This window comes from Protomyctophum bolini, assembly GCF_963924005.1.
Source record: "Protomyctophum bolini genome assembly, chromosome: 5".
NCBI classification, from domain to species: Eukaryota; Metazoa; Chordata; class Actinopteri; order Myctophiformes; family Myctophidae; genus Protomyctophum; species Protomyctophum bolini.
In genome coordinates this window covers 33,198,445-33,213,847 of record NC_137866.1, presented here as the reverse complement: position 1 = coordinate 33,213,847, position 15,403 = coordinate 33,198,445, and the positions used below count along the sequence as shown (strand labels likewise).

At 46.1% G+C, this 15,403-nt stretch overlaps 1 protein-coding gene across 1 annotated transcript in view; it reads left to right on the top strand.

Moving 5' to 3' along the window:
* epha2b (eph receptor A2 b) overlaps positions 1 to 15,403 on the top strand; it is a 37,455-nt gene that overhangs the window by 12,251 nt on the left and 9,801 nt on the right. The window contains exons 4-12 of the mRNA XM_080763222.1: positions 6,984 to 7,139; positions 7,759 to 8,127; positions 9,323 to 9,456; positions 11,836 to 11,998; positions 12,391 to 12,490; positions 13,208 to 13,263; positions 13,372 to 13,497; positions 14,151 to 14,336; positions 14,840 to 14,901. Coding sequence (XP_080619348.1) covers positions 6,984 to 7,139; positions 7,759 to 8,127; positions 9,323 to 9,456; positions 11,836 to 11,998; positions 12,391 to 12,490; positions 13,208 to 13,263; positions 13,372 to 13,497; positions 14,151 to 14,336; positions 14,840 to 14,901 — 1,352 coding nt within the window. The remainder of the gene's footprint in view (positions 1 to 6,983; positions 7,140 to 7,758; positions 8,128 to 9,322; positions 9,457 to 11,835; positions 11,999 to 12,390; positions 12,491 to 13,207; positions 13,264 to 13,371; positions 13,498 to 14,150; positions 14,337 to 14,839; positions 14,902 to 15,403) is intronic.

The following is a 15,403-nucleotide window of genomic DNA, read 5'->3' as shown; positions in this document are numbered from 1 at the left end:
TTACACTTGGTTGCATTCTGAAAATAGCTTATCTACAAGCTCACAACGCGTCGTGCTGCGATGCGTTGTGAGCTTGTAGATCGGCTATTGTCAGCAAGTGTACAATCAGCCAACACATTTTACTAAAACTAGACTAACACTAAAACATTCCAGCCAGGTGACTGAAATGTGACTAAAACTAAATGAAAACTATTCAAGAGACTATGACTAAAACTAAACTTGCTGCCAAAAACAACACTGCCCTGCTCGAGATATTTGGTATTTGTACAACCAAATGTCTTTACATCGTTAGGTAAACCAGGAAGCAGACCAGAAGTCATCAGAATCCAAGTGGTATAGGAACTGGGGTTTGTTGTCTTTTCTGTGTCACCTGGCTGTCTGGACTGGACCTGCCAGCACCATGCCAGTTCAGACCAAAGCCAGATGTGGCTTGGTAACCATGACTGGGGTCAAAGTGCACCACAGAGGAGTCTTATTGGAACGCGCTCCAGACGCCCTGTTTCATGTCAGGCAATTTATTAACCGCTTTCCAATGTGGCCGCGCGGCGCTATTCTGGGGCATGGTCATAGGTGGAAATTGTCAAAAAATGTGGGAGGGGGGGGGGGGGGGGGGGGGGAGAAACAACAACACAAAATACCCACACACTCACTCCTTTGTCTCTTCACCGTGTGCGAGCCGCCGAGCACGGTGAGCCGCACGGTTTAGGTGAGGAGACAGAGAGAGAGGTGTGAGAGAGAAAAGGGGATTAGGTGGTGCATTTTATTGTGTTTGTTAACAACACGAGATGAAAGCGCCGGGTGCAATTGTGAAACAGATGTAATGCCCTTACACAGCTGCTCCATCGGTCAGCTAATCCTTTTGACTAATGTGCCCTCCTCCTCCCTCCGTCGGCCCTTTACACCTTTTAACTACCTCGACCGTCGTCCCCTCCCCTCCCATACCTCGGCCGATGACCCCTCTGGGCTCGCGTTACATGGTAAACCTAACCCCCGCCATCATGAGAGACCTTCATTGTTCCACACCAACCCCACCCCCCCTCCTCCCGTCAACCGCTACCTCCCATGCTAATGACACGTTGTCATCCGGCATACAAACAAAAGTGACATGACGTATTGCGCTCGGACCTCGGCTCTGGAACAGCGTTGCCGACTCTCGTGAGAGAAATGAGCCAACCCACCTCCAAAAACAACCCAAAGGCAAGCCAACTCTTGAGAAGTAAAAGTCAAATGTCCCCTCGAAGCCAAAACAATCCAAAACAAGGCCAATAATATGATCCTATAATGAAAAATGTGATGCATTTATCATTATAAATACTATGTATGGCTATAATAATGAATGTTTTGGTCCTTTATTATACTTTACACACATACTTGAGCCAGGCTCAATAAGTAGAGACAACAGACCGATTCTGTCACTTAAGGTGATTCACGCTCCCCCAAACCAATGCAATGGGTATTTATAGTATATACATCATGTTCGATTTTCAAAACAAGCCACTGAATATTTTAAACAAGCCCAAAAAACCACAACCCGCGACTTGGGGGAAAAAAACACTGCAACTCTGGAAAAACAGTCAAACACAAGCCAAAAGTTGCGGGAAATAAGCGGACTTGGCAACCTTGCTCAGGAATGAAAATAGGGGGATTTGGGTTGGTGACAGGTTAGACCCATTCATTATGCGTGTGTATGTAAGTACCTGAAAATAGCAGCTTTTACTTGCCGAAATTAGCATTATCTTCAAAGTGTGAATGCGGCACTCTGCTGTGAGTTTGGAGATCTGCTATTTTCAGTGCGGGACACTGGCGCACATAACTAAGTATAACTCGGGCATTAGACCCCATTCATTACGCATGATGTGTATTTAGAAATCGCTCTTGACATCGAAACAACTCCTTTCACATTATAGAGGAGAGAGGCTCTTCTGGGGAGTTGTCCTCGAATACAAGATCAAGACGGATGGCATTTTCTCCTTTTCCTTTGCGTATTTATTTATTTTACTTGGGGTTTTATTTTTCCACCGGGGCGACCGTACTTCTGAATTTAACCTCCACCCCCGTGAAACATGCCACCGGCCTGGCCTGGCCTGGCCTAGCCTGGCTGCGTTCGCTCTCTCCTCTCCGCCCCCCCCCCCACCACCTCCTCTCCTTCGCTCCCTTGCTGCTTGCGTCTGTTTGTTTTAGTTGGCCATCGACTCCCCTGTAAGCCGTGGACAGTTTAACTCACAACTTGCCCTGAAGCAGACGTGACCTTTTGGCTCTTAAAAGCCAAGAGCCTGAGTTGACTGTGATTTCTGTGTCCCCCCCCCCCCCTCCCCCCACCCCAACCCATCTCGCGTCATGGCCTTTACTATGTACTCCCAAACCACCACTTAGTTGTGGAGCCCTGGTCGCAGATTTCTCTTGTGGAGCCAGCCACCATATTAGCCATTCATCCATCCGTCCGACCAGGCATTCATCAATGTCTCACATCTCATCCATCTTAAACTGGGCCGCTGACAAACCGGGGGGCCCCACTCACTGCAAAGCCTCTCTCGGGGGGCTCCCAGAATGTAGTCAGGTCCCCTGCGTTCGCTCACAATAAACAAACGAAACGTCCAGCCTCTCAGGGCACATGGTGGGGGGGGGGGGGGGTGCTCTCAAATGACAAACAGTGCCTCGATCTCTGGGGAGAGTGAACAGAAAAGGGATCTTTTCCTTTTTAAAGTTTGACGCATGAGACGTTGAGAGACGTTTGTTTATGAGATACGGATAAGGTTCTCCTCAACAATCCCCCCCCCCCCCCCCCCCCCCACCAGACGTTTCAGAGCAGCTTTTTTTTTTTTGTACAGTGGTTCTCATTTCCAGATCCCCCATAACTCTGATAGTGTACATATTAACTCTGATAGTGTACATATGAATCCATTGGTTCCGTTCGTACACTCTCAGAGTTATACAGACCTTAGTCTATTATTCGGAACTCCCTCAAGGAACCCTGAGGACCCCACTTTCTGTTATTGGTAGGGGGAGGGGGGGGGGGGGGGTCCCACAATATCTTGTGTCTCTCGATCACTCTCTCCTGTACCTCGCAATGCTTTGATTGGCTGCTGTAGGAAGGAAGCGCCGCGTCAGCCTCACACTTCCTGCTTCCTGTTGTGTCCAGCAACAATCCAGAGACAAAGCCCCCAACACACACACACACACACACACACACGCGCGCACACACCGATTCTGTGGAACCAGGAACATTCCTTTTTTTTTACCGGAAATTTACTCTGCCCTGGCATTGTCGAGGAATCCCCTCAGTACCCAGTACTATACCCACAGCCAATGCTTGATTAAGTTTAATTTGCTGTCAGTCAGTCTGACTCATTATGGGCAAGGAAAACGCATAACTCATCCCCCTCCTGTTTTTGGAAAGTGAAATGGGCTGAGACAGAGACGGTATACACTCTGGGGTCCAGCAGCCTCCTGTTGGGTGGTGTCCACCCTGGAATGCACTCTTGATTATAGAGAGACGGCTCACGGTGTAAGAAAGCCATCGTCCCCACAGCCGTGCCCGTGACCACGGCGCGTTGCAGCCTACCGTGTTACCGGCCCTGTAACACACACACACGCACACATGCACGACACACGCACACACGCACAGCCTGAGGCTAGACTTCCCTTATTCAGTGTGCCATGTGGCATCGAGGCTATACCCATTCGTAACAAGTGTGTGTGTGCATGCATTTCTTTTTTCCTCCTCCTTTCTTCCTTGCTTTGGCAGTTGAATGGTACCGCATTCTCCTTGTCTGCTGCCGGGCGGCAGTGAATAGCCATGTTAATGGGTTAGCTGGGAGTCTTTTTTTTCTTCGTCTTTTTTTGCGAGGGAAGGGAGGGGACAGAGGAATTCGGGGATTACGATGAGGAGGAGAGGTAGGGGAGTTGGGGATGTGAATCAGGGTTCAGGGCGGCAGCTGTTACCCCTACTCAATGGCACAATTCCGCCTCTCTCTCTCTCTCTCTCTCCCTCCCTCTATCTCCACTGTTTTCCTCAAGTCCCTTAGCAGGACTGAGTAACCCTCTCTCTCTCTCCGTGTTCCTGTCTCTTTCTTTCTTTGACCTTCTGTCTCTCCATCCCTCCATTTTCTGCCTCAGCCATCCTCTGCGTAAAGTCTGTTAACGAGTAGCTGTGGCAGCTATTGGTCAAACAGCTGCCGATGAGGCGAGGAGGAGAGGTCGTCTTGAAAGGACGAATGAGCCAACATGTGAGGCCGTCGGACAAAAGGTCACGCTTTGCTCTGGTACGCTGTCATCAACTTCAGCTAATCCTCACCTATCCCTTAACAACAGTCGGCTCCACTGAGATGCGGAGATGGTTGAAGTGAAACTTTTGGAGTCAATTGAGTAAATCCCCTGGATATGCTGGCCGGGGAGAGACGGTTGGCTCTCCGCAGTGTCGTCACTTGTGGCTTCTATGTGAACCTCGCTCAAAACCCCGACCACAATGAAAGCCGGGTGCAGATCAATGGAATACATGCCCTGAGAATATGATCTCGCCGCCGTCCTTGGGTTTCGTCTTGTAACTCGCCTTAACTCTTTGGATGCCAACGGTGAAACTGCCTGCCTGTCTGTCACTTACTTGACACGTTTCACCTCTTCACTCAGGTCACCGCGGTTAAACTTCAAACTCGCCATCTGTCACACCTCTCGTTCTTTCCCCTTTGAATGCTTTCTGTTTCTGTCTCTAAAGCTCAGCGGTTGTCACCTGCAGCACCCCATTTCAAACAATTCTGTATGGACGGTCGCGGATATAAAAACAGATGTGGTTTAAATTGTACTTGAAATATAAATGTAATATAATTTAACAACTCTACGTAGAACGTCAAAAATACCCCCAAGATTAAACTTAGGTCTCAGACAGTAACCCCCTGAAAGGACCTTCGGGGGATACCAGACCCTACTTTTAGAACCGGTCCGGTGTCAAGGCTGCTGCCATTTCTTTCCACTTGGTTTTCAGTATCTCTACAACCGGACACTGGTTATGTAAATATATGTATGCCTCATCATCCCTCTCTCACACACGCATACACACGCACGCACGCATGCACAAATACACTCTTGTTGCAACCTTGTATTCTTTGTTCTTTCAAACTAGTACTGTAATTTGAATAGTCAACATCATTCAAATGGACTTGGATGGAATGGAAAGTAAAGCCAAGTGTGCTTCTGCACATGCATGTGTTCATGTTAATCACCGGAAGTATTCATAGAAAAGGGTGTGTGTGTGTGTGTGTGTGTGTGTGTGTGTGTGTGTGTGTGTGTGTGTGTGTGTGTGTGTGTGTGTGTGTGTGTGTGTGCATGTGTGTGTGTGTGTGTGTTCGGAAATTGAGGTATGAGAGAACAGGTGACAGGGAGATCACATAATCCATCTTCTGATGTCAATTTGATCCGCCCACAGGTATGTGTGTGTGTGTGTGTGTGTGTCAGCGTGTGTAGTGTATGTGTGAGTGAGTGAGAGATCAAGTGCATTGCGCTTTGCATACATGTGGGTGTATTTTGTGCACACGTGGCTATGTAGTCTGTACATGCTTGTGTATGTGTGTGTATGTGTACTGTACGTGTGAAATGGGATAGCTGTGTGTGTGTGTGCGTGTGTCTGTCTGTGTGTGTGTGTGTGTGTGTGTGTGTGTGTGTGTGTGGACATGACTGTAACAGTTAAAGGGAGGTCAGTCTTCTCATTTTCTCTCTCCTTTTGGCACGCTTGCCGAGAGATTTCACAGCGCATTAAGTTCATATTTCGACACCGCCACGCACAGCTGGATTCCGTACCTGCCTCCCTTTTATTCGGAGCTGGACGTGTGAAATTAGTTGTCATCTTATCTAAGCGATATGGTTTCAGCAGCCCCACACGGGGGTCTGTAAGGCAGAACATATATTAAAAAAGACAGTGGTGTAAAGTAACTAAGGGCATTTACTTAAGTACTGCACTTAAGTACAATTTTGAGGTGTTTTGTACTTTACTTGAGTCTTTCCAATTTCCAATTACCTCTACTCCACTACATTTCATATATAAATATTGTACCTCTACTCCACTACATTTCAGATATAAATATTGTACCTCTACTCCACTACATTTCAGATATAAATATTGTACCTCTACTCCACTACATTTCAGATATAAATACCGGTATTGCAATATTATTGCAACACATACATTAACCACATCAGCCCCTATATAGCCTACATTTCGGCGATCTACAAGCTCACAATGTGATGCATTGTGAGCTTGTAGATCGGCTATTTTCAAAAGATCTTTATGCATTTGAAAACTTGAAATGGGACATTCTGCATAATGAGCATACTTTCTACTTTTGGTATGTAGGTACATTTTTATACCAATATTTTTTTTTTACTCAAGTACATTTTGAATTCCGGTCTTATACTTGTAACAGAGTACCAAAACAGGGTGGGCACAGGGACCGTGGGCAAGCTCGCTCATTTCTCCTTTTGCTCATTTCTTGAGCAAAAGTTTTCTTTTGTGTCCCAGCAATTGATGACTGACTTACTGTCCTGGAATGTGGAATGACTTGTTGTGTTTGTTGAGAGGGGGAGAGAGAGAGAGAGAGAGAGAGAGAGGGAGAGAGACACAGAGAGACACAGAGTGGGGGATGGTTTCAAAACTAGACTGAACACTGAACAGATCCTTAGATCGATGCACAATAATGACATGTGTGTGTGTGTGTGTGTGTCAGTTTAACTCAGTGACCTGTACAGGGTCAATTTGTTCACTGTATTAATCACTAGAGTCAACACTGCAGAGTCCTGCCTCTGTTTCCCTCCCGTGTCTCAGCTCTGACCTTTCACCCTGACCCAAAATGGTATAGGTGACTATGCTTGCTCGCAGGCGAGGTGAAAAGTTCACATTTACACAAACGCGCTTGAAGAGCTGTGTGAGAAGAAGAACAACGAATCGTGTGCCTCATTATAAATTCCCATTGTTCTCTCTCGTGTGTTTGTTACAGAATGCCAGCCTGGCTTCTTCAAGGCGTCGGCGTCCGGCGAGAAGTGTGTGTCGTGTCCTGCCAACAGTCGGCAGCTGGTCTCCGGGGGGCTGCTCTGCCCCTGCGCCGACGGCTTCTATCGCGCCTCTGACGACCCGCCCACCGGACTCTGCTCAGGTGAGGGAACCTGGTTTGACTGAGAAACAGACCCTGCCTTTCGCCTGTGACCTTTCCCCCCCCATTGAAGCCTGACTTGTACTACTTATACATGAACCCATTCTGACCTGAGATCAGATTCTAAAAATGTAAATTGTATTTCAAAAGACAAAGACTAAATCATTTCTCACTGAATTAACATTGCATTAAGACTAAAAGACTAAGATTTAGATTTGTAGTAGAAGACTAAATAGGACTAAGACTAAAGCCCTAACCACACCAAAGGGTCACCATGCAACTCCAAACGGTTGCAAGGAGTTAAGGCTAAAACCGTCTCGACCCTTTGGTGTGGTTTGGGCCATTGAATTCTATGCGTTGAATCACGTGGGTCCACGTGGGTCAACGTGCAACACCACATCTCACACCGCAGAGACAACGTTAAAACCGTCTCGACCCTTTGGTGTGGTTAGGGCTTTAATGCTGTGTTATCAAAAGACTAAATGTAAATCTTCTGAAAAAATGAACACTGCCCAGAATAGGCATGCTGGGCTTCAAAAGTCCAGCATGCAAGTACAAATCAGGAGTAAAACCTCCCTCCCCTCCCCTCCCCTCCCCTCCCATGTGCTCCATTCCACAACAGGCCCTCCCTCCGCCCCGCGGGACCTGACGGCCGCCACCGCCTCTTCCGGCAAGCTCCTGCTCTCCTGGAGCCCGCCCGAGGACACGGGCGGCCGCAGCGACGTCACCTACGGCGTGGAGTGCCGCCGGTGCGAGGGCTCCTCTGCGTCGGAGTGCGGTCTGCCGTGCGGCGACAAGGTCCGTTACGAGCCGGCCAGCACGGGCCTGACGGACACCAAGGTCTGGGTGAGCGAGCTGGACGCCCACCTCAACTACACGTTCACCGTGGAGGCGCAGAGCGGCGTGTCGCACCTCGCCGGCCAGGAGACGCCGGCGCGCGTGGGCAGGCCGCCGTCCACCAGCGCCCTGACGGCCACACTGCAGCACACAGGTGAGCGAGGAGGTGGCATCATCACGCGCCCTGTGATTGTTATTATGTGATTAGATCTTTAACTCTTGAGAGCGTATACAATGAAACCAAATTGTTGGTTACATTTCATACGCTCTCAAGGGTTACATTATTGTTAAACATCTGCATGACTTCATTTACAAGAAGCCTACATTAGAGAATGTACAATATTTGATCGTTGTCGCCTGTTATCTCTGCTATGGTACCAATATCAATACAGCATGGAATTGTGGGCAAAATCTTTTCCAACGATAACAAAATATTCTTCAGTTTTGGGTTAGGGTTAGAGAGGCTAAATCTGATCAAATGGTGGTCCGTGGCTCAAATACAGAATAAATAATGGCCCTTGATATGAAAAAGGTTGAAAACCACTGGCCTAGGGTGATTTTGTGGTGTGTTTTTCCTGTAGGTTAAAAACTACAGAAGCGTAGGAACTACAAACATGGCAGGCAGACCTTATAGTACACTGTGATGTGAGCAACTCACAAAACAATGAATAGAGTGTCTCGCCCCCTTTCAGAACGACGAGCGGAAGAGAATTTCCCATTCATTTTTCTATAGACGTTTAAAAAAGCTTGCACATTGGCAGTGGCACGCCTTAATCTAACACACCCATTATAATGTTTATTAGCTGCAACTGTGCATTGCTTACACAATGTTCCACAGGGCTTCTCAAAGTGGGTGCTGCTGCTGCGGCACCCCAGGGTGCCTTGACTCCAGGCCAGCAGTGCCACATAATGATTTGATATTGGACATTTAGCAATATTACTTATACAATTATTTTATATCAGTTTAAATGTCAACTACAAAATTAATTTCTATCACTTGTAATGGAATCAGATATTCTCTCAAGTTTTAAATGCGACATATCTTAGAGGGTGGGGAAAAACATGTTTACAGTTATGCAAAATATCTGTACTGTAATGTCAGATACAGGAAATGTTATACATGGGAAAGAGAGAATAGTGAAGAAATGAACACAGAACAAGTCAAATAACAGGAAGGAACCGTCAAATGAGATATTCAAAGTCGGTATGGGAACTAGATGGACTTGGTCGATTTCAGAGTTTGAAACTGAAAGTTACAGCTTTACTTCTCAGTTGGAGTTATAATTATTTTATTAAGTATGCTTAAGAATGGACTCACATCATTGGCTCGATCCCCTTCCCTCCCCCAGAACCCACCAAGGTGACATCCATGCGTCTAGACGAGCGGACCCCCACTAGCTTGTCCCTGTCCTGGGCCGTGTCCCCCCGTCCACGGACCCAGCAGCCCCGGCCCACGCGCTACGAACTCACCTACCGCAAGAAGGTACCGTACCACACTCCTGATGCTCTCCTGTTCACTGACATCAACAATAGTAACTTGAAATAAAATTATATCTTATATCTTATAACTGCCAGGTGCAGCAAGCTCTCATGTTAGCTCATAACATTAGCGCTCTCACTTGCGTTCTCATACAAACCCCTTACACAACAGCAGACGTTCAGACTATGTGACTAAGTCTCCCATTGGCTTAGAGGCAGCCAATCATGAAAAAGTGTCTACTAAGGTCGTCTTTACCAGAGTAATCTAGTAGGAGAGTGGCGACACTAGCGTTGACTCCAATTGTAACAATGGAATGCGGAAGTGCTCATTCTATCTCAATGGGATAGTTCCAATGTTTGGAACTATAGCCCATAGGCACCCGCTTTGCGGCGAGATCAATGCGTGTTGCCACTCTCTTACTAGATTACGGTCGCTAGTAGAGAAGTAGCATATGTGGTCTAGTTGCTTTTCAAGCACCTGGCAAAGAGCAGATCTACAAGCTCACAAGTTGTCGCGATGTGACACGTTGTGAGCATGAGCTTGTTTTTTCTTTAAATAATATCTAATGATGTGAAACGTTTTTTAAATTACTTGCCCAAAACAGGGCCGCCAGGTTGAAAGTGTTAAACAATTTGAAGTTTTTCATTAAAGTGCATAAGCAAGCACACCCAGATAAAAACTGTTCGGAAAAGTCTCGTATGGAGGGGGCCAAGTCCTTTCAGATGAGTTGCATGATTGTGGCTATTTTCCTAGCGATGTTTTACAAGACATGCATAGCATATGGTTTATATGCTTTTACTTACCGTTTAAACCCAAGCTTGTAATGTTTAACTTATCACAAAATCCTACGGGATTTCCTGTAAAAACTTGATGCATGAGAAAACAACGGAGCATGTAGTGAAATTTGAGATGTATGTGTACGAAGCCACAGGAGACCATAATGAACTAAACGTTTACAAAGGGCAAATTGATGAATACATTTATCACAGATAGATCTGTCGTGTCAAAGATTACACCACAGTGCAAACAATTTAATAATAATATACTCGGCACATAAGCAAACACAATAAACTTTGTGACAGCATATTATTATATACAGTAAACGACATCCTGTTTAATCACTTGATCCCTAGCGTCCCTATTCTTGGGGGCAAACATAGGCAAGAACAGAAGATTTCCACGCTCACAACGGGCATAACACAGAGCATAACCAGGAGGGGCCCTAGGTGTAAGACTCATGGGGAACTCCAGTCAACAAAGCATAGGGTTTAAGTCAGTGAAAATACAGAATATATACACACAAAGGACACGTAGCTCCATACCATGCCGTACCCGTGAAAGGGATATACGGAACTTATCAGAGCTTGACATCATGTGACTATAGCAGAGGTTTTCAACCAGTGGTCCTTGAGGGGGTTCCAGGTGGTCCCCAGCTAAATGATGGAGAGTTGGTAACCAAATGGACCCTTATAGATCTTTAACTCTCAAATGAAACCAAATGGAGGGTCCGTTTGGTTTCATTTTACGCTCTGAAGAGTTCAATTATTGCTAAAAAAAAATCACACCTGTGTGAACCAAGTGGTGCAACTCCCCCCTCTCTCTCTCTCTCTCTCTCTCTCTCTCTCTGCTCCGTTAGATTAGCTTTATTATGGATCGCGCATGCGCGCTGCCGTCCACCCCCTATTATACAGGCAGACTAAAAGCTGAACTCCTAATCTACGGAGCTCTCCATGGTTTGGTCTATTAGTGCGATTTTCGGTGGTTTTTGCTGATAATCCGGTGGTCTAGATGGAAACATTGGTGCTTTCTAGAGCAAGGATGTTTTTTAGCTCGCTAGCATTGACGCTATTTATGTAGCAACAACATCCACACACGGGTGCGGGTGCGTGCGCACACCAGTGGTGCACGCGCACATGCACGGCACTACACACACGGGTGCGGGTGCGTGCGCACACCAGTGGTGCACGCGCACGCATGCGCACACCACTCGTGCTCATAGACCTACATCACAAACAAACAAACAAACAGGTACACGGACATTGCTGGATGTAGAAGTGGTTGCACCACTTAATAATGTAGTAGAGTTGTTATTTTGATCAACGTTATGTTATCTCTTCTAATGGTACCATATCAATACGGCATGGAATTGTGTGCAAAATCTTATCCAACGATAACAAAAAGTCTGAGAGGCTAAATCTCATCAAATGGTGGTCCGTGGCACAAATGCTGGATAAAATAATTGAAAACCACTGGACTAGACTCGGGTATGGACCATCATATACGTCAAGTGATAACTAACAGCACAGGAAAAGGGACATTTAACATATTATAATGGTCCTCTTCATCTTTACGAAGCTCTGTTTCTCATTGTCCGTTCCACAGGACGACAACCTGGACGTGAGCACGTCCATGTACACGGTGCTGATCCTGGAGAAGAGCTCGGTGCAGATCAGTGAGCTGGCCCCGGGCACGGCGTACCTGTTCAGGGTCCAAGCGCTGCCCAGCGGCTCCAGCATGGAGGACGAGTTCGAGACACTACCAGAAGGTATGGTCATGGTTTAAAGCTCTCAGTCACCACGGCTGGTTTCAGTCTTTCAGATTCCATATAAAGCCTTCTGTGAAAGCATGCTGCGCACCAAAAATAGCAGATCTACAAGCTCACAACATGTCGCAGCGCGACGTGTTGTAAGCTTGTAGATCGGCTAGTAATAGAATACAAGTTTAGAAGCATCTTCCAGAAACATTTCTGGTGTCAGAAAAGCAAACAGGTTAATGCCTCAAATCTGTGATTTCTTCGTCTGGTTGGAAACAATATGGGTATTGGAGAGATGAGGAGTTTAAACAGCTTTGACCCTGTCGCCAAGGGACCATGTTCTTCACAGTGTTTTTTTTTGTACGTAAATGTTTATAACGACGAAATCCCTCCATGTGTTCCAGTGCCTCTGGCCCAGAGCAACACAGCGGTCATCTTCGGGGCAGCGGTTGGCGGAGGGGCGATGCTGTTTATCGTGGTCGTGGTCCTGCTCATACGCAAGCGGTGAGCGGCGCTCCCCCCCCCCCCCCCCCCCCACACACTCACTGCTTCTCTCTCTGTCTTAAACAGTTTGAACACTTCGCTCCTTCAAGCAGCTTCCTTTCCCATTCTTCCCTTCTTCCTTTGTGGGGCCTCCAAATGGCCCCCCATGCATTCACTCTCTCTTCACCTCTCTTTTCTCTCTTCCTTTGGCCAATTCTCTCGCTCTCTCTTTATCTGGATCTGTGTCCCAGCACTTGCTGGGGAAGAATTGGTGTTGAATGGGTCTTGTCATTGCTCAATGGGCATATTGGAGGGAGTGTTGGGGGCCTTTGAAAGGAAATGGGCCCAGAGTGGCACATTGTTGGTGATAAGAGGCGCTCGGCTCTTTCTGTACCAGACCGTAGCCACTTTGTAAAGGTGACCCTGACCTATACTGTAGCAGTGTGTAGCTGTCTGTCTGCCTTGCTGCCTGCCTGTCTGTCTGTCTGTCTTTAAATCGGTTTGGCAAACAGAGTCTGACGACAGCTTTTTATCAAAGCACCGCGTCTGAATCTGAATGGGGGCAGCAGCGCACTGATGTCTGGTTTCTTTGATAGTACAAAGTCTCAAAGCTCCTTGACAAATCACGACAATGGCTGCTATCTGCAATTAGGATTGAATCAAGACAAATGACGCAAGGATGTTGGGACAGAATCTGCTGAAATTAGATAATAATTTTCAGATTATGTTTTTGTTTAGGAGAAGAAACTCCCACACCAGACAAGGACCAGAGGACACCTACTTTTCCAGCTCAGGTAGACAGAAGAAAATCACTCCCTCTTATAATCTTGTTTTTCTTTTCTATTTGTCCAGGTTATATTCACCTTCTTTCACTAAAATCTGTTTATACTTGTGTCTCCCAGAACAATTGAAGCCTCTGAAGACCTACGTGGATCCACACACTTATGAGGACCCCAACATTGCTGTCCTTAAGTTTGCCAGTGAGATCCATCCCAGCCACATAACCAAACAGAAAGTCATTGGAGCTGGTGAGTGAGAACACTGTTGAAACAATGTGTGCTTTGGGGCTTAACTCCAAGATGTTGAAAGATTTTTCCAATCCCTAAAGTCACTGTTTATATTGCGTCTTTTTCTTCATACAGCTTAGCAGTTTGACTGACAGTGGTTACTTGAGCGAGATTAACATCTTTGCGGCTGAGTTCTCATTCGACATGTTTGAACATATTTCCGTGTGGCAACCCCTTTTTTGGCTGCAATGTCCACATGTTTTGGCAGACGCGCAAAACAGTCAAATCAATGTGCTTCATTGGCAAATGAGAGAAATTGTTGCAGAAGTTCCGTGGGAATGCCAGAGCACCTGGCTTCTCGTTAAATTAGAAAGTTTATTGAAGCGACCACCTTTACCCTTTGAACCAACACCCCATTGCCCCCCATCCCCCACGTGACAGCTGATTCCCATGCCCCCACACCACAGGCCCTCCAGCAATCATGCAACGCTGGCTATCAACACCCCAGCCAGCACACACACCTACATGAGAGCGCCTGAGGCAAAACAGCCGATGAGACTTCCCTGTTTACTTTCTCTCTGTTACAACCGAGCCAGGAAACCGGAGGAGACCTATTAAAGAAAATGCTGTATTTTATTTTCTTGATTTTAATTTTTTTATGTCGTGCCCCGCAGGGGAGTTCGGCGAGGTGTACCGTGGAATTCTGAAGGCGCCGAGCAGGAAGGAAGCGGCCGTGGCCATCAAGACGCTGAAACCGGGCTACTCCGAGAAGCAGAGGCAGGACTTCCTCAGCGAGGCCTCCATCATGGGACAGTTCTCCCACCAGAACATCATCCGCCTGGAGGGCGTTGTCACCAAATGTAAGGATTCAAGTTCTCAGTCCCCGCGACCGATTTCAGTCATTTTGGATCCTAGAGATGCCAGCATTTCTTTTATTTAAGGGCTACTTTTGCTTATTTTAACATTAGAGCATTTCAAGTGTTCAAACTAAGCATTATGTGCAGAAGCATCGTTCCATAAAACCCTATAGTCTCGGATGTTTCATATAAAAGCAAACGTTACGGCCTCTGTCTGTGATTTCAGTCACTGTTTCAGTCGTGAGATTACATTTTGCTTTAATCCATGTGTAAGGACCCTCCACCCACCCATATAAATCATGAGTGTGAAATTAACGCTGGGAGTGAATCTTTTTTTTTTTTCTTTTCTCGTCAGCATTTATTTTACCCTCTCATAATAAAACTGACACTCAGGATCTTGCAGTGTACCTTCCTTCCTAGCTATTATCGTCTCTTGTTGCAGTTGTATAAATGTACAAGGTGCCAGTTTGAGCAGTGGGTAAACCTCTCTTTTTTTGTGCTTTCAGTCAAACACGCCATGATCGTGACAGAATACATGGAGAATGGAGCACTGGATAAGTACCTCAGGGTAAGATTTGTTGTCATGAAAATTATGATATTTCACATTGACTGCAAACTGTACCTCTCTGACATATACAATATCTACATATTTAACAACTTTAATCCGCCTGCTGTCCTTGTTTTGGGCATGTCATATTTGTCATTATAGGTGAACATTTTCCCCAAAAAACTCTATGAAACACAGTTATACGACAGTATAAAATAGTATTGTCAAGTCACAGTGGTGGAAAGTAACTAAGTAAATCTACTTAGGTACTGTACTTAAGTACAGTTTTGATGTATTTGTACTTTACAATTTCCAATACTTCTGCTCCACTACATTTCAGAGGCAAATATTGTACTGTCACAATGCGAGCGCAAAATATTTCAAAAATATAAACATTTGAAATTTTGAAATGGGCCATTCTGCAAAATGAGTACTTTTACTGTTGGTACTTAACTACATTTTGATGTCAATACTTTTGTACTTTCACTCCAGTACATTTTGTATTCCGGACTTAGACTTGCAG